At 37.2% G+C, this 26,790-nt stretch overlaps 1 protein-coding gene and 1 long non-coding RNA gene across 2 annotated transcripts in view; both read right to left on the minus strand.

Moving 5' to 3' along the window:
- The window catches only part of LOC116582143, a 30,543-nt gene extending 26,386 nt beyond the window's left edge, over nt 1–4,157 (minus strand). Inside the window, exons 1-2 of the long non-coding RNA XR_004282397.1 lie at nt 4,077–4,157; nt 462–556 (exon numbers count right to left, since the gene is read on the minus strand). This is a non-coding gene — a long non-coding RNA (uncharacterized LOC116582143). The remainder of the gene's footprint in view (nt 1–461; nt 557–4,076) is intronic.
- A 3,315-nt stretch (nt 4,158–7,472) lies between these two features.
- The window catches only part of NR1D2 (nuclear receptor subfamily 1 group D member 2), a 29,728-nt gene continuing 10,410 nt past the window's right edge, over nt 7,473–26,790 (minus strand). Inside the window, exons 4-8 of the mRNA XM_032329661.1 lie at nt 24,914–25,058; nt 21,856–22,475; nt 19,961–20,146; nt 17,782–17,992; nt 7,473–10,844 (exon numbers count right to left, since the gene is read on the minus strand). Coding sequence (XP_032185552.1) covers nt 10,648–10,844; nt 17,782–17,992; nt 19,961–20,146; nt 21,856–22,475; nt 24,914–25,058 — 1,359 coding nt within the window. The 3' untranslated portion in view covers nt 7,473–10,647. The remainder of the gene's footprint in view (nt 10,845–17,781; nt 17,993–19,960; nt 20,147–21,855; nt 22,476–24,913; nt 25,059–26,790) is intronic.

Below are 26,790 nucleotides of genomic sequence, written 5' to 3' on the forward strand. Positions count from 1 at the left end.
TTCATTTGTATTTTTTTTTTAAGATTTTATTTATTTATTTGACAGAGATCAAAAGTAGGCAGAGAGGCAGGCCAAGAGAGAGGGGGGGAAGCAGGCTTTCTGCTGAGCAGAGAGCCCGATGTGGGGCTCAATCCCAGGACCCTGGGATCATGACCTGAGCCAAAGGCAGAGGCTTTAACCCACTAAGCCACCCAGGCACCCCTCTTCATTTGTATTCTTGCCCTAACGCTGCCTATATTAAAGGTAAGCCAAGGGAATCATCCCTGTATCAACCAAGATTTGCTCTGGTCATCATTTATAGTGGCCAAAAATGCTGAGCTAACAAAGAAGGACCCTTCCTCCCTAACAGTAGTCCATTCAAGATAACATCGTTGGTTCGTTCCCCAAAAGCCATTCCCAAACCCCTTGTTCTCTCCAGAAGAGTCTGATGCTCTCTACAGAGGTCGAAAAATGGTACATACTTGCTTTCCAAGCTCTCTTGTAGCAAGATACACATTCTGGCCAACAGGAGCTGAGAGGGGGAAGTCTGCTTGGGCCTCCTGAGAAAGGTTTCTCCCTAAAAAACAAGAGGAATGGCCTCTCTTATTCTCTGGACATACTCCTTCTGCTGTGATGCCTGACAGTGGCACCCACCATCTTGTAATCATGAGAGAAAACATTACAAATATGCACAAGATGACAAAGAAGGATCAGAAGCTACTGGGTTGTTTCTTTATTTTAATTAATTATAGTAAAATACATATAACGTGGAAATTTACCACCTTAACAATTTTTAAGTGTACAGTTTTGTAGTGTTTAAATACCATCACACTGTTGTGCAACAAATCTCCAAAACTCTTTCATCTTGCAAAACTGAAACTCTGAAACATTCCCCCCCTCCCCCCACCAACCCTAAGCAACTACCACTCTCTCCACTCTATTTTCTACGAATGTGACTACTCTAGGTACTTCATATAAGTGGAATCACATCGTATTTTTCTTTTTGTGACTGGCATATTTCACTTAGCATAAGGTTTATCTATGTTGTAGCATGTGTCAGAATTTCCTTTCTTTTTAAGTTTGAATAATATGTCACTGTGTATATACCACATGCTGCGTATCCATCAGTGGACACCTGGGTTGCTTCCATCATTTGGCCATTATGAATAATGCTGCTATAATGTGGATATACAAATTTCTCTTCAAGAACCTACTTTCAATTCCTTTGGGTATATATATCTGGAAGTGGAATTGCTGGATCATATGGTGATTCCATTTTTAATTTTCTTTTCTATTTTTAATTGTTTAAAGAAGCACCATACTGTTCTCCACAAAACTGCACCACTTCACATTCCCAACAAGAGTGCACAATTGTTTGAATTTTTCCACACCCTCACCAACACCTGTTATTTTCCTTTGTTTTGTTTTTTGTTTGTTCACTTGATAATGGCCAATCTAATGGATATGAGGTGAGCTCCTGGATTCTTCAATGGCATCTGGAGCTATTGAACCAGGCTGGAATTGCCCTGCCTCCAGAAGTCTTAGGCAGGAAATAAGTAATAAATATCCTTACTGTTGAACTCCCTTTTAGATAGGCTTTAAGCATTTTCTAACTGATGAGCTGTTTTTGTCTATAAGAACTCTAAGCAGAAAGAACTAAATTTAATGCTCTGTTTTTCATGCTTTCCACTATATGCTGTTTCTTGTACTCACAGAACTAACAAATTCTACCCCAAGGTCAAGTCATGATATACTATAACACCAAATAAAATGGAGTATTCATAATTGTTTTATCCATAATAAACAAAAACTGGAAATAACCCAGGTATCCACTGACAGGATAAACAAACTATGGTATATCCATATGAAGGAATACCGTTTAGCAATAAAAATAATAAAATTATGATGGATAAATCTCAAAAACACTATGCTGAGTGAAGAAGTCTTATACAAGAGAGTATATATGGCAATGATACCATTTATATAAGTTATAGAACAGGTTAATCTAATCTATAGTGGAAAAAAATCAGAACAATAGCTATGACCTCTGAGGGGTGGGGATTGCCTAGAAAGGGGCATGAGAAAACTTTCTACGATCATGGTAATGGTCTATATCTCAACTGGTTTTTGCGTTACACAGTGAGAATGCATTTGTGAAAATAAAGTGGCAGATATACCCTAAAGACTTGTACATTTCATTATCTATAAATTGTATATCAAAAGAACAGAGTATAAATTAGTATTTAACTCTTGTAAATTATATGCAAGACAAAAAATTTAAGGGGCAGTTTATTGAGGACTGCAATTTACTTTAAAATACACTTTTTAAAAATGCCAAGATAAGGACTGATAGATGGAAGGACAGATAGCTGTGTAATTCACAATTATAATAAAATGTTAATGGTGGAGGGGTCAGGATGTTCAAAATGAAATTCTTTTGATTTTGCTAGCTAAGAGCGCTGGAAAGTAACAATAGGTACATGTTTTGGTTTCATATGGTAAAAGTTTTCCTGACTACCTTGAGGGTTGGAATAAAATTAAAAAGACTTAGGAAAAAGACAAGAGAATCATCAACTACAAAAAAATTTTACACTTTTTCACTTCAACTACAAAATTTTATATTTTTGTAACGATCAAAAACTGGGAAGTGCTGCCATGCAGGAAAGGGCTCAGCTTGAACAGTGAGTGCTGCCACAGGTCTTAGGGCTTCCTAATGTTCCTTCCTTGTGCTTTCTGCAACCAACTTCAGTTGCCCCTTCCATTAGGCATTGGGAACCTTGGGGGACATGAAATTCCTAGAGTGACCCCTCTTCCCCCAGCACACTTCCTGTCCCTGACCTTAACAGCTGACTTTGAGCTAAAGGTATTGTGAACACTTAGCAGTGAGGCAGGCACGAGGGAGCAGGGAGTCACACCACAAGGAGAGGGGACAGATGGCCAGCAGGGTGCAATGTCACACCAGGGTAAGGCAAGTGTGATCAATCAACCTTTAGCTGCAGGAACCACATTTCTTTGTCTCCCCTCACCGCACCTCCAACAAAACAAATTTTTCACCCTTTTTTTTTTCTTTTTTAAAAGCCACTCTCTTGGGGTACCAGGTGGTGGGTATTATAGAGGGCACGGATTGCATGGAGCACGGGGTGTGGTGCAAAAATAATGAATACTGTTATGCTGGAAATAAAAATAAATAAATAAATAAATAAATAAATTAATAAATAAAAGCCACTCTCTAGTTCTTTTTTTGTGTTTGTTTAGTTGGGGGGGGGGGGTGTTTGTTTGTTTGTTTTACATACTATCATATCACAAATGTTAGCCCTGGAAGAGATGAGAGGGAGGGCTTACAGTTAAATTCCTTCATTTTACAGAAGGGAGCTGAACCCAATGATAAAGGGATCTTCTCAAGATCACTGAAGAGCAGAATCACAACTAGAAAGGTATCCTCAATCCTCCATAAATGGTGAGAACATCCAAAACTCAGACATGAAACTTCTTCCTACCCTTCCAAGGGTATTTTTATTATTTTTCCTAGGAAGGAACACTGAGCCCATTATCCCTGCCCCTTGTGACGGATGTACACCTTGAACAATAATAGCATCCAGTGGAATACTAATGACCTTCCTCATACATAGCCGTGTCCTCCTGGCTGCAGGGGGATACATTCCAAGACCCCCAGTGGATGCCTGGTTCCCGGAAGTACCGAAGCCTAGATACATGATTTCTTTTTTTTTTTTTTTTAAGATTTTATTTATTTATTTGACAGAGAGAAATCACAAGTAGATGGAGAGGCAGGCAGAGAGAGAGAGAGAGAGAGAGAGGGAAGCAGGCTCCCTGCTGAGCAGAGAGCCCAATGCGGGACTCGATCCCAGGACCCTGAGATCATGACCTGAGCCGAAGGCAGCGGCTTAACCCACTGAGCCACCCAGGTGCCCCGATACATGATTTCTTTTCCTATACATACAAACCTATGATGAAGCTTAACTTCTAAATTAGGCGCAGTACGAGATTAACAATAATAAAAAAAGAATGACGTAACAATATACTGTGATAGAAGTTATGTAAATGGCCGCTCTCAAAACACCTTAAGGCGCTGTTCTCACCCTTCTCCGTGTGAGGACGGCAGAAAGAAAATGCCTACGTGGGATGACGTAAGGCGAACGTCGCCACGCTATGACGCAGCGTGGGGCTCTTGCTTCCGGGCGCAATCAAGGCTGAGGGTAGGTCATTGGAACTCCAAAAAGCTCATCTGCGGGACAGGGGAACTACTGTATTCTTGTCTGAGGGCTTGGGAATGGGAGGCGGACCGGGTCATCTTTTGTCACTTGGTTAGCTTCTCCTGGAGACGTTACTGGAAATCAGAAGTATCCGAAGGTTGCGGTCATCACAGTCAACTGTCAGAGCAGTTCCCCGCTGAAAAGGCCTAAATCGGGAACTGCCAGCTCACTTCAGCCCCGACGTGCCTGTGAGAGGCCAAGCCACACAGGCCAGCCCGGGGAGAGCCTCCTCAGGGGCCCTGCGCTCACTCCTCCCACCCCCCACCCCCCACCCCCAGACTCTCCTTTCTCTTCCTCTTTATGTCATTTCCTAAGGAAAGACAATTACCTCATGTCTGTAGAGGACATTGCTGCAGAGTTTTTAAATACTTCTCATTTAGTCTTGTAATCACTCGAAGTAGCTTACACTTCTTACAGATAAGAGAAAAAGTTATGTGGGGGTTGGAGGATAACATTAAACTCATATTATGTACTGAATCCTGACTAAAGAGCTTCCTCTTACCCGTCACCAAACAATTCCACATGTATGAACTCTACATACGTATAAATCAGAGTACATCTTTAATTTGTATTATTAACAATTTCTCCATCACTTCCTTAAAGCTAGACGACCAGCAAAATAAATCAAGCCTGAATCATAGCATTTGCAGCTTTGCATAGTATAAATAATCCTACTGCCGCCAATTTTGAGCTACCAATGGGCCATCACTTAGGGAGTTCAGAAGAGATGTGCAGGAACACCATGACAAAGTATTGCTACCATACCCATAAAAATAAAGGTACTGAGCCTCAAAAGCATAAATAAGAGTAAAATGTAATTAGGAAGTGAGGAGTTTTAAGTATTATCTTCTCAAATACAATTCAAATGTAAGCTTATGTAATTTAACTTTTAATAATGGCTGTTTTAATAACCAGCTCCATAAATTTCCGGAAGTGTAACAGTGAGACTTCAAGAGACCTTACAAGCTGCTCCAGCACACCACAGCTAGAACAGCATTTACTGGCAATTACTACTTAAGATGCTGTGAATGGTGGTCATTTGCTTCATGTGCACACAACTTCCACAACACTGTCTGGATTAGTGCCCTGGATTTTCAAGGAAACTCATTTGCATTTGGATAAAAAGAGAAATTCTTGAGCCATACATGTATGTTCAATAAATATGTAATGAGTAACTAAAGCATCAGTTTATTCCTCCAAAGCCCTTTAGATAAAACAGCTTAGAAAGAGAGCAGCCTATGGCACGCCTGGGTGGCTCGGTGGGTTAAGCCTCTGCTTTCGGCTCAGGTCATGATCTCAGGGTCCTGGGATCAAACCACGCATTGGGCTCTCTGCTCAGCAGGGAGCCTGCTTCCCCCCTCTCTCTCTCTGCCTGCCTCTCTGCCTACCTGTGATCTTTCTGTCAAATAAATAAATAAAATCTTAAAGAAAAGAAAAAGAGCAGCCTAACTGTAGGGAGCAAGATGATCAAGAGAGAATGAAAGTGTAGGTGCTTTCCACTTTGGAAATTACCCTACTTGCATTTTACTGCAGAACCTGAACAGGAAATGAAATGGCTGTTATGGGGGGGGGGGGGGAATAGATGAAAATTTACAAGCAAAGCAACAAAGTATTGGGGAGGGGGGCGGGTGGAGGGAACTGCTGGGGTTACGGATAGGGAGAATTCAGAGAAAAATGAACCTATAGAACAGAAAAAACACAGAACTTACCTTAGAGACTTCTCAGAAGATCATTCTCAATTCTGTGGTTACCAGTAGGAAAACAGAGGGGGAAAAAAACATTTGAAAACATCACTTTCATCCCAGGTATTTGAGTCTTCTTTAAAACACTGGTCTCACCCTCTTTAGTAATTTTTATTGCAATGTAGGAGAAATGCTAATTTCGAGACCATGTTTCCGTTCTTGCGACTGTGCCCCCATAGAAAGCATTCTGGAGAGGTTGAGTTCCTCCAAGATTGTCCTTATAATTCGTCCACCAATTTTGGCATTGTGAAGAGCAACTCTAACGTGGCTACTAGAATACAGGCCATAGTTGGTGCTAAACCTTTAGATAGACCAAGAATTAAGAAAAGCAAATGTGACAGATTTTAAGAGGCCCAAATGAGTGTAAAACTAAAACCAGATCCATGAATTGACTGTATTTATTCACATGCAGCACTTCCAAAATTCAAAAGGAATTTAATCTACTTTTTCATTAACTATTTATTCAGAGCTTAATGTTTATTATACCGTGCAAAAAAGGGACAAAATACAAATTTATAGAGTAATCCACAGAATATGATCAGTATCCTGACCAACAACCAAAGTGGGTTACATGTTTTTCTCCTGAAATCACACCTTCCAAGGAGTCCCAACAAGTGCTCAACACAGAAAAAAAGGAGAAGGGGGCGCTACGTGGCAGAAGAAGTTTGAGAAAGACTATGTCCTACTGAAAACTTCCTTAAAGAATTCACAATACACACTTGCTCATTAGAGAATGGGACTCACATAAAGACATCTCAGTAACCTTGTTAACCCAGCATTTCCAAGTTATTTGATCAAGGAGCCCATTTCTCCTACCCAACATCGATTATCATCCACAGAAAAGTAGCGGGTATGGGACGCCTGGGTGGCTCAGTCAGTTAAGCAGCTGCCTTCCGCTCAGGTCATGATTCCAGGGTCCTAGAATCAAGTCCCACATCAGGCTCCTTGCTCAACAGGGAGCCTGCTTCTCTCTGCCTCTGCCTGCTTGTGCCCTCTCCCTCTCTCTGATAAATAAATAAATTCTTTAAAAAAAAAAAAAAGTAATGGGTATCACTGATCTAGGTTACAACTGTAGTGAGTGTAGATTGAAGTAATGGCTTCAACTTTGCTGGCACGGCTACAGCCCCTAGAAAAGGGGAAAGGAGGTGGTGGTCTTGCTGAGGCATCTTATGCCATTTATAGCCAAGGCTCAGTCTTGGCTAGATCAAGCACCCCGTTCTTCTCTCACCATCCCCCTCTAAGACAGATTACAAGATACAGCGAGTCTCTGAATCTCTGATTCAGCTGTCATTCCAGAAAACAGCAAAGACCATTGCTGGACTCTCTAAACAAACTAAAATCAAAAGAGTCCTTCATATATACATTCCACCACGCTGAATCAGAGATTTAGGTTAAGATGTACTGCTATGCTCAGGGGAAAGTAGGAAGTTAAATTAGAGTCTTACAAAAACATCGAGATAAAAAGATACCAAAACCACACTTGGTTAGAAATAATATTTATTATCCCCTCCCCCCATGTACACATTACTTTTCAGAAACATGAAGATATTGTCCATGTCCTCATCAATAAGTTTGTAGAAAATAAACTTAATTCATATCTTGACAATATATTTCTATCACTTTTTTAAAACAATAGCCATTTTATTTTTCCACATTAGTTCAAGAATAGCTTCAAGTTTTATGTTTTGAATCAAATCAAGACAATCTTTGTTTATAGGCAATTTCCTGACAGATCCCATCCCCCCCAACCCCTAAAAAAAAATCTATATCCTAAGTGATAAACTCTTCTTGTACATTCAGCAAACTTTATATTGGAAAAGAAAAAGAATAATTGAGATAGGTACTTACTCTCGTGCACAGTAATAAATCTAGCTGAGCTTCTACACCTTGCTTTGCAATGATGTTTACATAAAATAAATCATTTCTTATCAAGTTACAATGGTAATTTCTTGAAATGTAGATACAAAAGCTATACACTTAATCCACTGAAATTGCCTTCTAATTTTTTTTAATCTGTAATTAATCCACTGCCTTAAGGAAAAGCTTCAACTCAAGAAGATGCTTCCCCTTTCCCTCAGCTGTATCTGTCTAAAGCTTGAATCCTCTCTTAGATCATGTAGAGATACATTAAAAGCACAGGAAAAAAATGTTTTAGCTTGCTGACATAATGCCCTTAAGTTTGCTGACATAATGCCCATATTTTAACTTAAAATGTAAAATCAGAGTTAAAGCATCACTTAATTCATACAGTACATTATCAATTAATCAACAGTGTCCCACTGACCCAGAAGTTTCCCAAACTGGTTGTCTTCTCCACATTTAGTAAGTTTATACCCAATGACTCAATCAAAGAATGTGCTTATAATAGGCTGCTGGTTTAATTTTAGTAGTTTTAATATTGGGCTATTTTCAAATATAGAGATGCTACAAGTGGCATATGAACTATTAATTTTGTTTCTCATTACCTACAGGAAGAATTGTTCAAATAAAATTTTACAAGACAAAATGCAACCCTACATATCTATATATAGATGTATACATGTATATATTGAACCTAACTAAAGTTGTATAAGCAATACTAACATAGTTCTGGTTACACACTAAGACAGTAACTGTTTTAAAGATAACATATTATAAAGAGGCTTAGGCAAAAGGCAAAAATTAAGAACAAACATGATCTTTGAGGTTTTCAGGATTACTTCAAAAAGCCATTTCTATCCCCCATAGAAGAAAACTATGCATTTATCTTAGGAAAAAAAATTATAAAAAGTTAATGCTATCATGTAAAGAATTCACAAAAACTATACTGTATATCCCATAAAAGTCTTACCTATGTAAGGTAAATCACAATTATGGTTTATAATGTATTACAGACATCACCATCACCTTTCCTCTTTAATAATGAGAGGATTTAACTTCTTTTTTTCACTTACTTAACAAGTGCCACAGAAATTCAAGTCCCAGTAGCAACAAGTTAAACAAGATTACAAAATAAGGCATTCTGCTCATGTATCATTAAAGTAACAGGCTGAGTATAGTAAAGCAGGCTCTTTCCATTCTTACAGTTTTATATAATCCAAAAATTATACAGAAGGCAATCTTTGCAAAAAAAATTCCAATTAATTGCTGTTTTTCCAGGGAAACAGAAAAACATACATAAAATCCTCAACTTTGGTTATTTCTCCCGGTGCCATAAATAGAGGCTGATTTTCTCTATTTAATAAAGCCCAATATTAGATATGTGGAGGAAATGTCTCTGTACCACTTCTAAGCCTGTAGGTCACACACACTAAATGATTTTTCAAATTATAGAGTAAATCTAATTGGACAAAATCCCTGTAGTGTTATCTAGGAAAAAAAAAGTGGACTCAAAACACACTTGCACACAAACGCATACACACACATGCACACATATGCACATGGGGCCAACACATTAAACAGTTTTCTTAAAACATTGATTGGTTCTCCAAAAAGAATCAAAATATTTATCATTAGGCTGCAGCATGTGTATAAGGGGCAGCAATGTAACCTTTCTCAGTACAAGGTAAGAAATCTAGTACCCTGAACCAAAGATTTAAACAAAGATGAACTCAAAATACATATTTTTTGAAATTTGGACTCAACTGCCTGTTGTACTTTTACATTTAGTGCTGCTTAAATAAAAATAGAGCCTAAGTTCAATAACATACTGTCTAAACATTTAAAGCAATGGTTATATCAATAGGTAAAATGCACCTAATTTGAGTCTTTGACACCACTTGTTTTAAGTTTATTGTATGATAAAAGTTCTTCACAGTTTAAAATATTGTGAAGAAATGTATTTATGTATAACTATATTCACACAGATATTATGTACACATACTATGTATTTGATGTACCCATAAACTTTGAATATATGTGTGCCAGGAGGATACCCCACACATATGCAGGAACCCTGAATAATAGATTGGTGTGGACTGTGAAATGAATTCTCAGAAATAAGGAAAGAATATTATTATGAATAATTATAATAACAAAAAGTTTATCTTATTTACATAGTGCCTATCTCCCAAGAGGTAAATATGCTTTACAGACATTTTTTAGTATCTGTGAGGTGGGGCATTAAGAACACTATCAATTTTCATTTTCCACAACCAACTAACCTGCCCAGGATCGTACAGTTTAATAAGTGGCAGAACAAAATACAGACATCAAGATCTTCTAATTTGCAATGTCTCCAATTACCAGATCAAATGGTCTTGTGGTGAAATCAAGTCTTCATCATACAACAGCATTTCTACCACGAAGGATTAATTTTTAAGTCTTCACGTACTTGTGATTGTGCGTTATATTTATACCACAGGGAGATCAAAATGATTTTTGGTTTTGGCAGATGAAAAAGTCTAACATTCAGTGTGACTATAATTCAGTGTAACTTCTCCAGTTTAAGTGCGACACAGCTGATTGGTCTATAGGGGAAATGCATTAAATGTCTAACCATGGCTGAAGAAACCTCAATCCAAACAGCTACTGCATAATTACAGAGATAGCCTACAATCTTGTATTGTCTTAAAGGTCTTTTCTATCTCCACATATGGTACACACATATAAATAAGCATTTTAGCACAAAATGTACAGTTAGCGTGAATCAGTTCGTGTTTAAATAAACAAAGGCCTTAGGGGTGAACTTTAAAGGCCAAAAGCTCCTCAGAGTGCATGTTGTTTAAAGATCGAAGATCTGGCAACTTTAGAAGAAGTTTTGTAAAAATAGAGGCCTCGTTTGGATGGTTTTTCATTATTAAGGTCCTTAGTGCGCGGATGAGAGTTTCCTGCAAAGCCTCCACAGAGTTGACGTTTTCTATTCCAGATCGATCTAACAGAGAGTAAGGAACAGACAGATAGGAATAAGAGGACGTTATAAACATTAAATATAAACACCAATTAAGAGAAAACATTAAATAGAAATAAAATTCTTTTTCATCAATCTCATTAATGAGTCTACAACAAGGTTTTATATATTGGAATAAAGGCAAAAGACAGTTGTCAACATTTAAATCCCAATGGCAAATTTCTGTACCTATTTATTATATTATAAAAAGACACATTACACAGTATACTTGATAAATCAAGATTTGGTATTTAGTATTTTGTTCACAAAACTAGAGGTTCTAATTTTTAAAATTAGATGCCATCTACTAATTTCAACTCTCCTGTCAAAATAAAATAGTGTAGTTTACAAATATATTTTTTTCTTCATACAGAATATATCTACAGTTGTATGTTACCATGTATGGCAGGCAACCTCTAAAATGGCCCCCTCACCCTGGTATCCACACCCTTGTGTATCCCTTTCCCCTTCAGTATGCTAGACTTACTGACTCACTACTGATGAATAAAATACTACCAAAAAAAAAAAAAAAAAAAAAAGGCTTCCATCTTCAGCAAACTCATACTCACCTCTTCTGAGTAAAGCCAAATGCCAAGTGCCATGTTGTGAGCTGCCTATGAAGTAGCCCTTATGCTAAGGAACTGACGGTGGTCTCTGACCAGCATCCAGCAAAGAACTGAGGTACTCAGCCCAACATCTTGCAAGGAAAGGACTCCTACCACAACCATATGAATAATCCTCGAAGCAGATCCTTCCCTAGTTGAGCCTTCATAGCCAACCACAGCCCTACTCACAGTTTGACTATAATCTCCCAAGAAACCTCAAGCCAGAAGCACCCATCTAAGCCATACCCATATTCCTAATCCTCAGAAACTGTGAGATAATAAATGTATATCTTTTCAAGCCACTAAGTTTTAAGGTAATTTGTTACGCAGTAAACAGGTAACATACACTGTGTACCTTTATTACCTAGTTACATTAACCTGCATTCACTTCCATTTAGCATACTGTGTTTATTAAGCTCATCATACAAAATGTTAATAAACTAATGATTTAGTATAATCCAACGATAAAGCAAAGTATCTTAAAATTAGCAAAATCTATACTGTTTACCCATGGACTTTTTTTTTTAGTCATCATCAACGACTATTTCTTCCCTTTACAATAGGAGGCAGTAGAGCCTAAGAAATACTCAATGGCTCCCAGTATAGGGAATTTTAATTAATAAGAAAGATACTGCCAAGGAAGCAAAAATCTCTGGCCATTCACAACCTTTTTAATTCATTGTTCACAAGGGTATTTACGCTCTGCATTGTAGCTGGTAGCTAAAAAGGCCACTTGCAATGCAAAGACTAAAATTTCATAGTCAAGGGGGAAGTCTGATTAACTCTAAATGCAGAAAAAAATGATGAAAACAGGTTTATCTTACATTTAATAAAGTGTGGATTATTACTGAACTATGTGCTAATTATTATGGAAAAAGAAACAATTTGAATGCTGACTACTGGATTGGGAGAGTCATATGTTTTCAGATAAAACTGTTATATGGAGAAAAGATCTCTTAACATACAACTTTGATCATACAATCATAATGGCCATATAAAACTACGTAAAGCCTTCAATGATGCTTCCAAGTGTCTCTCCTGCCTTTAATATTCAAGTAACTGTTTTCTTCAATATCCTTGCAACTTAGTAATTCCCTCACCAAGCACTTACTGAATGTATATGGCTACTGGATAGGTGCTTAGGGAATTAGCAGTCAACGTAACAAACCAAAATTCCTTCCCTGAGAGACCTCTTAGAGCAGAAAAAAATACCTAGTTTGCATCACATCAGTAATTTACAATACCAACAACTGGGAAAAGAATGACTGTGAGCCCTACAAACAAAATAATCTAGACAGGCAGAGAAGGATACTTGAGTTAGAACTAATATTATGAGTCTTTCAGTGAATACTCTGTTGGAAAGACTTATGCTTCCTCCTAACAACTCAGAACTTCAGGAAAATGGATTCCTACACCTAAAAATGTGAACTGCATTAAATCTTTCTAAAACTGCATTTCTAAAACCATGATTTCATGATTTCAAGGCCAAATAACCTACCTAAAAATCTAGCTGGATCATAAACAATAATCCTCTAGAAATTAAAACAATACAATGCACAGACTGAAATAAAAATTGATTTTCTAAATGATGTACTAAATGCTACACTACCTACCTCATAGTTTACAGTATAGTTTAATTCACGATATACCTGTCCTCTACTTCCTTAAACTCAGAGAGGTTCTTCATCGCTCAACACCAAATCTCACCAAAATCTTCTGTGTATAATCACTTCCTACAAGATGAAAGTCAAATTCCTTCCACAAAAACCTCTATGAGGACAACTAAAATCCACATTCAGATTGTTCTCACACCTATATGCCCATCCCTCATCTTCAACTGCAAGTGACTGCTGCCATTTCATACAATCTCAAGAACAATCTACCTTCCAGGTATAATTCCCTTTTTCTCCATGGCATCAAGAGTCTTCTAAGAGGATAGGCAAATATCGTGTTTTAGATTTCTCTCTCTCTTAGCAGCTAGAATTATTCTGTTAACAAGCAGTATAACAGAAAGGCTTTGAAGCTAGGCCAACAGTAGTCCAAATGCATGCTCAGCCAATTTTTTAAAATGCATGACCTTGGACAATTTAGCCCTTCTGTTCCTCAAACTTCTTGCCTATATTTGAAAATAACATATCCTAGCTCACATCAGAGGTCTGCTGTAAGGATAAAATTATATAATTAGGTCTAGAAACTAGCACTTTATCTGACAACAACCAAAACAAAACCCAGATGGCAACTGTAGATTCCAAGAAAAACAAAAAGCTATTTTAAATATAAAGCAAATTCTAAGCAATTAATAGAGAATATAAATGATCCATTTGTTATTTGATACTTGGAACATTCCCCCCTTGGGAGGCACAGGTTTAGGGCAAGATTTATATTGCCTCCAGAAGCCTTGATGGCTCAGTCAGTTAGGTGTTTGACTTCAGCATTGTAAGGCTCCTGCCTCCTCACTCAGCAGGAAGTCTGCTTGTCCCTCTCACTCTCCCTCTGCCACTCCCCATGTTCATGCTGTCTCTCTCTCAAATAAATAAAATCTTAAAATCTGTATTGCCTCATCTACCAATTCAACCCCGCTGTGTGAACACTATAGGTACTATTTACATAATCCTAATACTCTAAATGTAGATTTTTTACTTTTCAATATTTATTCAATATTAGAAAATATCATATTTTCAATATTTACTTTTCAATATTTAGAAAATATTCAATATTTAATATTCAATATTTCAATATTTCAAATATTTTTACTTTTCAATATTTTTTTACTTTTCAATATTTTTTACTTTTCAATATTTACTTTTCAATATTTAAAAAATGTAGTATTTTTTTACTTTTCAATATTTACTTTTCAATATTTACTATTCAATATTTCAATATTCAATATTTTTTACTTTTCAATATGTTTTACTTTTCAATATTTTTTACTTTTGAATATTTAGAAAATGTCGATTTTTTTACTTTTCAATATTTTCAATATCTTTTTCCATCAAATAAAGCATGGAAACTAATCACACCTATAGAACAGAATATAAATATTTTCATTCTTGATAATGTAAAATAAAAAAAAAAAAAGGTATAGCAAAAGAAGCCAGGATATGGAAGGACGATGATACTGTCTTCCTAAGGAAAAGATTCTTTCTCTATTCTATCTGAGAGATTATGTAAAAGTGAATGGTCAAAAAATGTGAGCATATTCTAATTTTATATAAAACAAAGTAACTGTAAAAATAAAACTTATAAAGAGAAGACACTTTTGTCAGTTGCATCTACTCAATAAAAAAAAGCTATAAGCATAATATTTAGAATTGAGTGGGCAACTCCCAGAACAATTAAGAAAGATAGATAGAATTCTAGTTCTCTGGAGAGTAGGCTGGGAGAAGGAAGGAGAGACTTATCTTCTGTAGTTTCTGAATTTTATTTTCTTGTATAGATACTGCTTTAAAAATAATAATAGTCTTTTCTTCGTGGTAAAGATTTAAGTTAGACATCAACACTATCATATGTTTAAGTGAAAGCAAATTATTTTAAAATGCAAGAAATTGTGTCTGTGTATGTGTTGCTTGTGTACCTTCATTTAGATAGAACAAAAATAAGAATGCACTACATTCTTTTTTTATAAGTCTTTTCCACTCGGTATGTCACATATTTTTTTATGTACCATAATAATCAAGCAAATGGTACATGGATGGACAGGTGAACAGACAGAGAAAGACTCCCTAATGTTGACAGTGATCTTTTTTGGTAGCAATATTATCATCTTTATGTTCATCTTAGTATTTTCTACTTTTGCAAAGAACCCATATTATTGTTATGACCAGTAAACAAAACAAGGCTTTTTCAAAAGGAGATTAAAACAAAATAAAAATTATGTTCACTTGGTAGAAAATGTAAGTAAATGGCATATTTCCTGGTAGAGAGCTCCCGTTATCCCGTTATCCCCTGCCACTGTTTCTTCCTTTCCACCTCCTGCTTCACCTCCTCTACTACACCTATCTCAGGAAAGTTCACTCCACTGCCTCCTACCTGAAGTTATTTCAACAGCCTCTCAACCTGACCCTCCAGCTCCAATGACTCACTTTTCTAATCTACCCAAGATAAACATGCAGAACTAATGTCAAACCATGACTCTGTCCATGCCTCATCATTCTCCTACACTGACTTTCCACTGCCCCATTTTTTTAGTTAAAACTTCTCTGCTTAGTTCTCCTTGTGGTCATTCCATAATCCAGTGTCCCTTTAACTCCCAAGCCTTCCATCCCTTTCCTCCTTGATGTACAAATAGGGCTTTGGCCACCTGCCCCTGCCTTACCTCATGTTCTCCAAAGCCGCTTCATCACTGTTTTGATGGGAAAATCTACTAACCCATCCTTCAAATTCAAGTTGTACTTCCATCTTCCCCACAAAGCTTTCTCAGGTAACTTCATCTTCCTTCCTAGACCCCTACTTTCTCAGTCAGAACCACACAGCTTAATACCATAAAGCTTTTTGTGTTAGTTCTCTCTCTCAAATAACACAAAGATGCTTGGAGAGTAAGCGTGTGTCTTTTTTTTTTTAAGATTTTATTTATTTATTTGACAGAGAGAGATCACAGGTAGGTAGAGAGGCTGGCAGAGAGAGAGAGAGGGAAGCAGAGAGCCCGATGTGGGACTCGGTCCCAGGACTCCGAGATCATGACCCGAGCCGAAGGCAGTGGCTTAACCCACCGAGCCACCCAGGCGCCCCGTAAGCGTGTGTCTTAATGCTTGTTCTGTCTCCCCTGTCCACATACTGATCAGATAAAGAAATTACGAAGTATGGATTACCTTTAGTTTCACAATACATTAATCAGATGTCAACTCAAACCATTAATAATTACTTATCAAGAGACTGCAGGATGGTAGGTGAAGTGCAAGAAGCATTAACTACAAGGTTACTTGTAAGAAAATAAGTTATCTCTTATTAACCTGTTACTGTAATACTATTCCATATCATAAGTACATTTTTAGCCACCTAGGTAGAGCTGATCAGAATAGGTAGCTAAATTATGCTTCCAAATGACATAACTCTTTATTTACACTCTTATTTACATATAGAGCTATTTACCTAACTCTTATTTACACCACTAATGTACAGGCCCTTTAAGATATACCAAGAACCTAATCTCATTAAGAGTTACTGATTAAGGGCGCCTGGGTGGCTCAGTGGGTTAAGCCGCTGCCTTCGGCTCGGGTCATGATCTCAGGGTCCTGGGATCGAGTCCCGCATCGGGCTCTCTGCTCAGCAGGGAGCCTGCTTCCTCCTCTCTCTCTGCCTGCCTCTCTGCCTACTTGTGTTCTCTGTCAAATAAATAAATAAAAAATCTTTAAAAAAAAAAAAAAAAGAGTTACTGATTAACAGTTTACCACATAAGCAGGGGCTATAACTTACACTTTATAACCCCCACAGCACCTGGTACAATGGCTTTTACACAGTAAGAAGCAAATACAAAACTTGAAGTAAGTCATATCAAAATACTGTACAATTCTCAATGTTTTAAAATAAAGTTAGTGAAACCTAAAAATGGCTGGTACTTACTTATATATCCCCAGGAAAGTCAGTGTTTCAATTTCCCATTTGCTATTATCTTAATAGCTATTATCTAAATTGAAATACTTTGCTCAGAAATAATATAATATAAATGCAAGGTGGCAGGGAAACTGGAAAACATCATCAGTGACTCATATAAATAAACTTAAGTGTGAGGACTCAAAAATCTTGGTCACTCATTCAAACAGAAACTAAGTACCTATTCTGTGCCAGACCCCAGGTTGGCTCACATGGTACAATCCTTTCCTTCCACAAGGAAACTGAGACCCAAAAGAATAGAATTATTTATGCAAATCACACAGAAAATTCAGTGGCAAAGCTAGGTAAAAGCCTACTCGTAATTCACCAAGTTTTGGAACAGACCTCACTAATGTACCTTGATAATTTTAACATTCTCAAGTAATACACACTTTAATTAAAACTTAAATTCGTATCAGAACCACCTATGTTCCCAAAGTTAAATCCACAAAAGCAACAATTTAGAGTTGTAAAAATTACAGGCAAAAGTTAAAGACTAAGACTTGTGGTCAATTTGAGGCCTATATCTAAACATCATTTTATTATCATACAGCACTTTTGAATTTTTTGCAATCTGATTTCTCAAAAACAACAGATTATTCATACAGTTTAGCATCTGCCTCAGGCTCTCTTGCCTTATAGACAGCTTGCTGGAACATAGTTCCATCTTCTTTCCACTTGGTTACTTATATTCTGGATGTAGCACAATTTTGCACCAGCCTGCTTACCTGCAGATACCAGGACAACAGCTGTAAACAAACTCATCTCTTCATCACTAAGTTGGAGGGCATTTAGCTTCTCACTAAATTCAAACATAGAGTTTAGCAGATCCCCTGCTCCCATTGAGTGTAAATCATCAACACTGTATTTCTTCCCACTTAAAAAGGTGACCGTACGCTCCTTTGCATCAAACAATGATGCAAACCGTACCATTAAAACCTGGAAAAAGAAAAATGTATTTGAAGGAGTTCAGTACTAATACTAAGAAATAATTCAGTATTCAAGCCAGTTAAGAAACATCCTACATATAAAAGAAAGTTGTAAAAGAAAAAATGAGTTTATTTTTACCCAGAACCATTTCCTTAAGGCAAATTCTCTACCAAAGCAATAAATATCTGTGGAGTGAACATCAGAAAAATTCCAGCCACTAGTGGCAAAAATACTTGAGTCCTGTGATATTCTGAAACTCTATTAATAAAGATTCTGAAATGCAAATATAAAATTAAAGCAGGCATTAATGCCAAGAAATATGAAACTAGGCCTTGGCCAAAGGCATTAAAGAAACTCTTTAAGCTACCAAGTATATCACATGGTCTCTAAATCCTAGGTAAAAAGAGCAGTATTTCAATGCAACAACACTTAGAGACATCAAAACACCAAATAAAGCCAAGACAAATGCACGGATAAACCTAAATTAGACTATTTTAAGAAACCATAACCCAAAGAGACAATACACAAAGAAAACTATTACAGCAGAAGTGTTCCAGACACCGAGTTGTAATTCAAATCCAAACCAAATCAGCAACTACTTATCTATGGCACTCCCTCCTCTATAGTAAATGGTAACACCTATGTCACATATTTCTTTCATAATGAAAGGAATACTGAACAAATAACTCCCCTTTGCAATTTTCCCAAAGACTTGTTTTACTCTAGACAATCCAAAATAGTGTATTCTATGGCACTAACTAGAACACAGCAATCCCAAGTCATATCACAAGGTGGAAAGAACACAAGTCCTGGAGTCTGGGATTTGTGTTATGGTGCTGTGTTAGAAATGTATTGGTAATTTCAGAAAAATCTCTCCACCTCTGTGGGCCACAATTACTTAACCTCAAAAAATGAATGAACTGAACTCTGAACTTGATCACTGACACCCCTTTAAGATTCAGGTTTAAATCTTAACTCTAATGTTTTCCTTTACATTGAAAATCCTAACCTAACAGTTTTACTTCTAAATTATACCACAGCTATTTTGTTTATGAACATGGCTCCTTTTCCATTCTGGGCCAGGTCTCCTAAAAACAGAACATAAGGCCAAAGTTTACACGGAATGTGCACTACCATACATGAAAACAGGTTTGATGAAAAAGGAAATGAGATGACAGGGATGACAGCAATTATCAGCAAATACCAGAGGATGCATTAATGAGCAGACCGCCACTCAGTATCATTCACAACTGAGAGCTCAGTCTGTGGGACCAGCAGGGGAAAATGAAAATATATTCCCCAGATCCCGTCCCCCATGGATCAAAGAAGTGGACCACCAGACACCAACTTTCCACCCACCACCCTGCATTTCAGAATAATATTTAAGTGAGCTCTGAGCAAGTCCTGAGGCTCCTCACACTTCAGCAGCACTTAGAAGCCATAGGTGGGAGGCACCTAACATAGCACTTGTCCCACTCAAGTTGGCAAAAGCAGCTGTCCCCTAAGTCCAGGCAGAATACATCACAGCAAGGGAAGCCAGAGAAGAAAAGGTAGCAAGGATTCTGGATGAGATGAGGCCAAGAAAGTCCACGGTAACACAGAAGACACATCTCACATAACCCTGAAACATTCTACAATTTCCTAAAAGAGAAAACCACATTCTATTTACCCTTTGTACTCTGTACTAGAACACCAATATAGGATTTCAGTGGGTGTCAAACGCTCTGCAGACCCTGCCTGAAGCCCATCCCTGGAAGTAAATACTACAACCTGGAGGAAATCTATACGCTGAGGATACAGAGTTGTATTTCAAGCCTTAAGAAACTCTGGATTTGTCACATCTCTTGCCAAGATTCTGATATGGTTATTCTTTTGCTGGTAATTTTAGCCTCCGGACTATAAGCACTCATTTAGAAAAGAATGAAAATAAAATACTACACACACTGTGCATCGATATTCTAGATAAATAAAACCTACCTCAAAAGTCCCAGCCTTCAAAAGGTTGACCTGGTCATGCTGAGAGAGATCTCTGAATCCAGGAATACGCTTTGCAAATTCCACCACTTCTTTCACTGCTGGAGTGAAGCTCATTGAAAATTCTTCCCAGATTTCATGCCCAGATTTATGAGGATCCACATATGGAGACTTACTCATTGGACAAACCTAGCATGCACAAAACAGAAAAACTATTAAATTATGAGAGATGGTAAAGAAACTTCGAGAGTAGCATCTCAAATCATTGGAAACCCCAATGTGAAAATAACTCTCACACACAGGTAAAATCTACTAATAATAATACTTTCTCTTCTTCTACTTGCCTCGTGTTAGAAAGCCTCATGGCAACCTACTCTGACAGCAATTCGTGCATCACAAAAGAGGCGGCCTAACCTATTTCAAAAACCTGGGTTTAAGAGTTTATTTTTTAGTACTGCTGCCACCTTATGCTGGTTTTATGATTTTCAAACAAACTCATACATACTTTATTAGCAGTCCTATTCATTAGTCACGGCAGATATTATAATTACTATTTCTTAGAGGAAATGAGATTCTAAGAAGTTTAGTTAATTTCTCTAAATATAGCTAGAGTCACAGGCCTAGAACCCAATATTTAGTTAATATTTCAAAACTCACTTTTTTCTAAAAGGCACAATTACAGTATTATAATTTCAAGGAAGGAAAGATAGTGAGATGCCTCACTTTTCTAAAAAGGTCATTGACCATTTATTTCATAAACAGTGCTGTGACCACTGGCTTCCACTTGTTCAATTAGAGAATAATGATGGGAGATACAAGGGGCACCTTCTGTATAAGGATTGGTGGGGAAAAAGTAGGAAGCCAAACAAGGTATAAGAACACTAGAAAGATGATGAACATTCACTGTATACTCTGTTAGTAAAATCAGCCTTTAAATTTTCACTAAATCCATAGGAGATGCAGGAATGGGATGATTCTATAACCATGGAGAATATCACAAAATGAGAACCTAAATGCTTGTAAATTTTTCCCTCCTTAAGGTAGCCATTAAGTCTAATATGATATAAGATCACCTTTCTGACCCATGCAATCGAATACTTGCAAGTGACAAGAAAAATCTAACAAAAAGAATTGGAGTAGTCTCAGCTATTTTGAAAATGAAAAAAAGAAGACTTTAATTACCTGGCTGTAGAAAATACCAAGCACTATCAAAGGACCTCATGGTTTATACTGGAAATGATGTGGTACTGCTGTTTTTTGATGAAAATTTGGCTGAATATAAACACTGTACTTTCATGTAGATTGTTGTAGTTGATTAAAAAAAAAAACTTGAATAATATGAATAACATTAACTCATCTCATAAGACAAAGTCTGAGAAAATCCTTAGAAACTAGTGTATTAAATTATTTCTAAAATTCTCAAACAGTAAAATACCTAACCATGTTCTACATTCAAGGACCTTTTTGTATTATAATGGTTAAAGAACCCTCTCCATAGAAATTAAAGGATTACTAACTGTGGCAAGCTAAATGATCAGCCCTTTGAGAAAATCCCAAAGCTAGTAAGACAGTGATTAATCAGAATGCTTAAATTTTGAAAGGGATTTCTAAGAATTAAAGAATCAATTCTACATGATCCATATTTTATTTAAAATCTTAATCCCAATCATAGTATCAATCAAATCACATGCTGTACCTAGTTCTGTGTGAAATTGGGTCAATCAACAAATGATGTTATCAGTATTTGACCTAAAATATCACACAATACTGATTCTGTAAGTCTCATGTTTTCTGATACCACCCCTGCCCCTGAAGTGTGTATACTCCCCACAAATAAAATAAAACCTTCAAAAGCTTTCCTTGATGCAAGTTGAGTAAAAAAATTGATTTCACTATACCAGATGCATTCTCCCTCCAGTGTTGCACAGGTAACTATTCTTGTTCTCATTCTGAGAAAATCCATCTATCGAAACTCTATCACATACTCGTTGAGTATAAGCATTGGAGAAGTTCATACAATGTCCATTTGCAATACAAATGGCATGCCCATTTGGGTAATGCATTATGTTCCTCCCTTTGTACTGTCCATTGAGGTGCTGCTGGCTCTCACTACATGGAAAATGGCTGCTAAGCCCACTGCCACAATGGTCATGATTTAAATTATACTGCTCCATGCCCTTGGGAATCCGTTCTCTCTGAGGCTGCATGGTCTCTGCTGAGTTTTCTCGCTGCTCCTGATTATACATAAAAGTATCCTTGTGCGCCCTGGTCACCATGCCAATCACTTCATCCTTTGCAAAATCAGAAGAGGGAGAAGAGCTTTTGATGTTTTCTTGTTCCAGCTGGGGCTTGGGTCGCAGCTGTTCCTGGGCTGGTAAGGCTGTCTGTTCATGATGTTCCAAAGTGTCATTCTGCAAATGACCACTGAACTGGCTGTTCATCATAGTCTTCATTGCACTCTGCATTTCAATTAGCATCCTCTGTTTTTCACGCTTAGGAATACGACCAAACCGAACAGCTATTAAAGAAAAAAATATTTAACGTCTATATTCCAAATAAGACCTGTTCATACAAACGACTAACACCAAATTACCTGTTAGCTATGGCCTCTAGTGATACAAATAAAAAACATCTGCATGTTTCTGGCCCAAATTATTCTAAATTTGCTGGTTATATTTTTAATGTTACCAGAGGAAGTGGAAAGGAAAAAAATTTTTCATTTTTCTTCCAAAAAAGAACTAAGAGAAGATCTATGTCTTGGGTTTTTAGGAGCAAAACTTTAAAAATTTGAAATTAACTAATAAAAATCACAGTTTGAAGCAGATCGGCATTACTACACAGCACCTATTAACAAGGCTGAAGGCTGTGTTCTTAAGAAGGCAAATGGGATTCAGCTACCCCCAGCCATTAATGTTAATGGAACCTAGTAGGTACAAGTAGTCCCTGAACATCTAACCTTTGTCAATTCATTTTTATAACCCTATTCTCAAACCCAACTATTAAATATCTGCTCTTGGGGTACCTGAGTGGCACAGTCATTAAGCATCTGCCTTCAGCTCAAGTCGTGATCCCAGAGTTCTGGGATCCCCACATCAGGTTTCCCATATCAGGCTCCCTGCTCAGCGGGAGGCCTGCTTCTCCTCCCACTCCCCCTGCTTGGGTTCGCTCGCTCGCTCTCTCTCTCTCCCGCCGGCCCAAATAAATAAATAATCTTTAAAAAAAAAAAGATTTGCTCTCTTCTTTTCCAGCTTTTTTAAAAGAGAAACTGTTTTTAAAAATTTTTTTAATTAAAAAAAAACATAGGGCGCCTGGGTGGCTCAGTGGGTTAAGCCGCTGCCTTCGGCTCAGGTCATGATCTCAGGGTCCTGGGATCGAGTCCCGCATCGGGCTCTCTGCTCAGCAGGGAGCCTGCTTCCCTCTCTCTCTCTCTCTCTGCCTGCCTCTCCATTTACTTGCGATTTCTCTCTGTCAAATAAATAAATAAAATCTTTAAAAAATAAATAAATAAATAAATAAATAAATTAAATAAAAAAAAACATAGCCAATAGAAATGCAGTTTTTGGAAAATTTGCTGGATTTTAAATAAAATCAATGGAACAAAAATTAAATCATTCATCTTCCCTTTTTTTGGGGTCACGTTTTAGAATGTGTTCTGTCTCCAACATTCTCATCCCTGAGGGACAGAAAAGAAAAGCTTTCTAATCTAATATTCATATGGAGATAATAAATACCCACCCAGCAAGAACTCCTTACTAATCTAATTGTAGCCTGTGACATTATTGCTATCATGGACAATTTTATCATGTTTCACTCTACCTCTACTCCCTCCTTCATAAATGATTGCCATTTCTGTTCTTTTGGGGAAATCACAATATCACCAACTTTGGATCAGTATTTCCAGTAATATTAAAAAAAAAATGTTCAGGCAAATGAAATCCAAAACATCAACTGCTGAAATCCATTACTCAAGAAGCTCTATTACAAACAGTATTTGTGTAATATATTTAGAGTAACTTAAGGGACTGATTAAGTGATGCTTCCCTAGATAAATATCAGGTTCATTCTTAACAATTCTTAATTAATCCTACTAAACTAATCCCTCTGAAAACCTCATACTCTTCTGAATGTTACTTAGAACTGAATGAGACCATCCAAAAGTGATTTTCGTAAGCATAATAGAAGAGTCAAATGTTCCAGTGATGTCATCCACAGAAAACACTAATAGTCCCACAAATTAACTTTTATTTTTTATGGGAATGGATCATGCCAGAATTTAGCAATCACCTCCACCCCAGACCCTACTGTTCCTTTCAGTTTTGTATCTTCTTTCAGTGTATTCAGAACCTATGCCCTAAAAGCACATTACTGTCTCAGTGCTAACAAAGTCACAGAGGTAATTCACATAGGAGAAATGGATTCCTCAGAAATGCTAAGAAATCAAGGAGAAAGAGCCAAGGATTCCTATATTTAAAAAAAAAAAAAAAAAAAGAGGGGTGCCTGGGTGGTTCAGTTAAGCCTCCAACTCTTGATTTCAGCTCAGGTCGTGATCTGCGGGTCATGGGATCAAGCTCTATGTTGGGCTCCACACTGGGCATGGAGCCTGCTTGAGATTCTCTTTCTCTCTCTCTCTCTCTCTCTCAAAAAAAAAAAAAGAGAGAGAGAGAGAAAAAATGAATTCTGTTTTTAGGAAATAAAGTACTTATTATTATTAAAGGGGGGGAGGTTACAAGAAGTCCCAAAGAGAGCCAAAAGCTGTTTTTCCAGGGTGATAACACTAAAATTTAACTTTAAAGAATTTAGCATCTTACAAGGCATCAAAATGTGTTTTCTAAAATACATTTCACTCTAAGCACAAGAAGGCCACTGGTAAGTTGCCTATAGGTCTGGTTTATGCTAAGGAATAAAAGCCTAGTTCCATATGTTTTAAGAAGAGTACTCGTTAAAGTGGGAACATACCATCTCTCGACATTCCAACAGACAGACACTTTTTGAAGCGACACTGCTGACATCTGTTTCTATTCATTCTCATTATAGAACAGTTTTCATTCTTCAGGCACTTCTTGTACTGAATGTTTTGCTGAATGCTTCTCCGAAAGAAACCCTAAGAACAAAGGAAGATGTACTCAGCCATTTAAAAACATCCAGATGAAATCCTTGTAAGCACTCCCCCCACAACTATCGAGTATTTTACTAGCTACCTAGAAGTAATTCTGGCTTAGAATACAGGGATACATAACACTGACAAACAGAATTTAACTGGATTCTTACTGTTATTAGTAAGCACCTATGCCTACTAGCCAACCAAAACTCTCCTTCCCCTTCTTCCCTTTGGAGAATCTTGGAGCTTGCCAAGCACCTCTTCACCACATTTTACCCTATTACTGGCCTCTGCCTGAAGCCACATTTTCCAGTCCAAACTTTAATCACACACAAATTCTAAAACTCTTGAAATATGAATGATTTTTAAAGAGCTGACAGAGAAATGTATTCCATAGCTGTAATTCCCTCACTAGAACCAGGACTCCATCAGAAGAGCTCGGTCTTTCCCGGATCATTACCTGCTAATACCAGCAAGGTCTACTTGCATGTGCCAGATGTTCCTGGCTACTTGTAAGCAACAGGTACATGTGACACCACACACCCACAGAGCTGCTAGTGATCCCAGCCTGATGGCTACAAATAACTGCCTTTACTACACTAACAATTTAAGAATATGTTCTGGGGGCACCTGGGTAGCTCAGTGGGTTAAGCCTCTGCCTTTGGCTCAGGTCATGATCTCAGGGTCCTGGGATCAAGCCCCACATCAGGCTCTCTCCTCAGCAGGGAGCCTGAGCTTCTCACTCTCTCTCTGACTGCCTCTCTGCCTACTTGTGGTCTCTCTCTCTCTCTCTCTCTCTCTGTGTCAAATAAGTAAATAAAATCCTTAAAAAAAAAAAAAAAAGTATGTTCTGTGATGGGTCTTCAAAGAGCTCCAGCTCCATGGTCTCAGGAAGAACACAGAAATCAAGAACACAGCTACCAAACTTTCAAGTTGCAGTTTCCTTTAATATCATAACTAACCACACATTTCAAGAATCTGTATAATTTTGAAATACATTTTAAAATTTTATTATTGCAACGTTATATGTGGACACTAAAATATCTGAACTAGACTCCTCTATAAGAGGCTATAGAACAATTAGGTGTATATATCAAGGACACACAATTAGAATCCTTTGCTTGTGCTTTTGTTTCTTTAGCAATACAGTGAAAATGACGCCTGCTCTACAGTTACTTCACATTTTTATTTAAAAAAAAAGAAAAGAAAAGAAAGACTAAACAGTATATAGAGAATTTTTTAAACAGTGGAAAAGTACTAGTTCTGTATTGAATACTGACTAGTCTTGTGAAGTGACCCAACCATTAAGAGCTACAAAATTCACAATTTATTCAGGGCTACCCTAGAAAATATTTCTTCTTCCATCACGTATATTCTTCATCTTGCTCACCCATCTTATCTTGCCAAACCGGATTCCTACAACTGGCTTTCAGTCAGAAAACAGCAAGAGCAAATGTCTTGACGATATTAATTTCTGATGCTCAGGAGAAACAGTTGTGTCAGATTTTTAAAAAAGAGACAGAGATTCCCTGGATGTAAGTAGGAGGTATAGACTATCTCACTTGGAATTAGCTGACCCCTCACCTAAGAAACAGTCAACAAACCTTAAAAATAAAATGAGGTTTCTCAAGTGTTCAATTTATATTCAAGATTCTTTTACTTATTTGGCATTACTTCTGAAGATCTACATTTTTACAAGTATGTGGGAATTATTCACAGCTCCTAATACCTGATA

This window comes from Mustela erminea, chromosome 1, assembly GCF_009829155.1.
Source record: "Mustela erminea isolate mMusErm1 chromosome 1, mMusErm1.Pri, whole genome shotgun sequence".
Classification (NCBI taxonomy): Eukaryota; Metazoa; Chordata; class Mammalia; order Carnivora; family Mustelidae; genus Mustela; species Mustela erminea.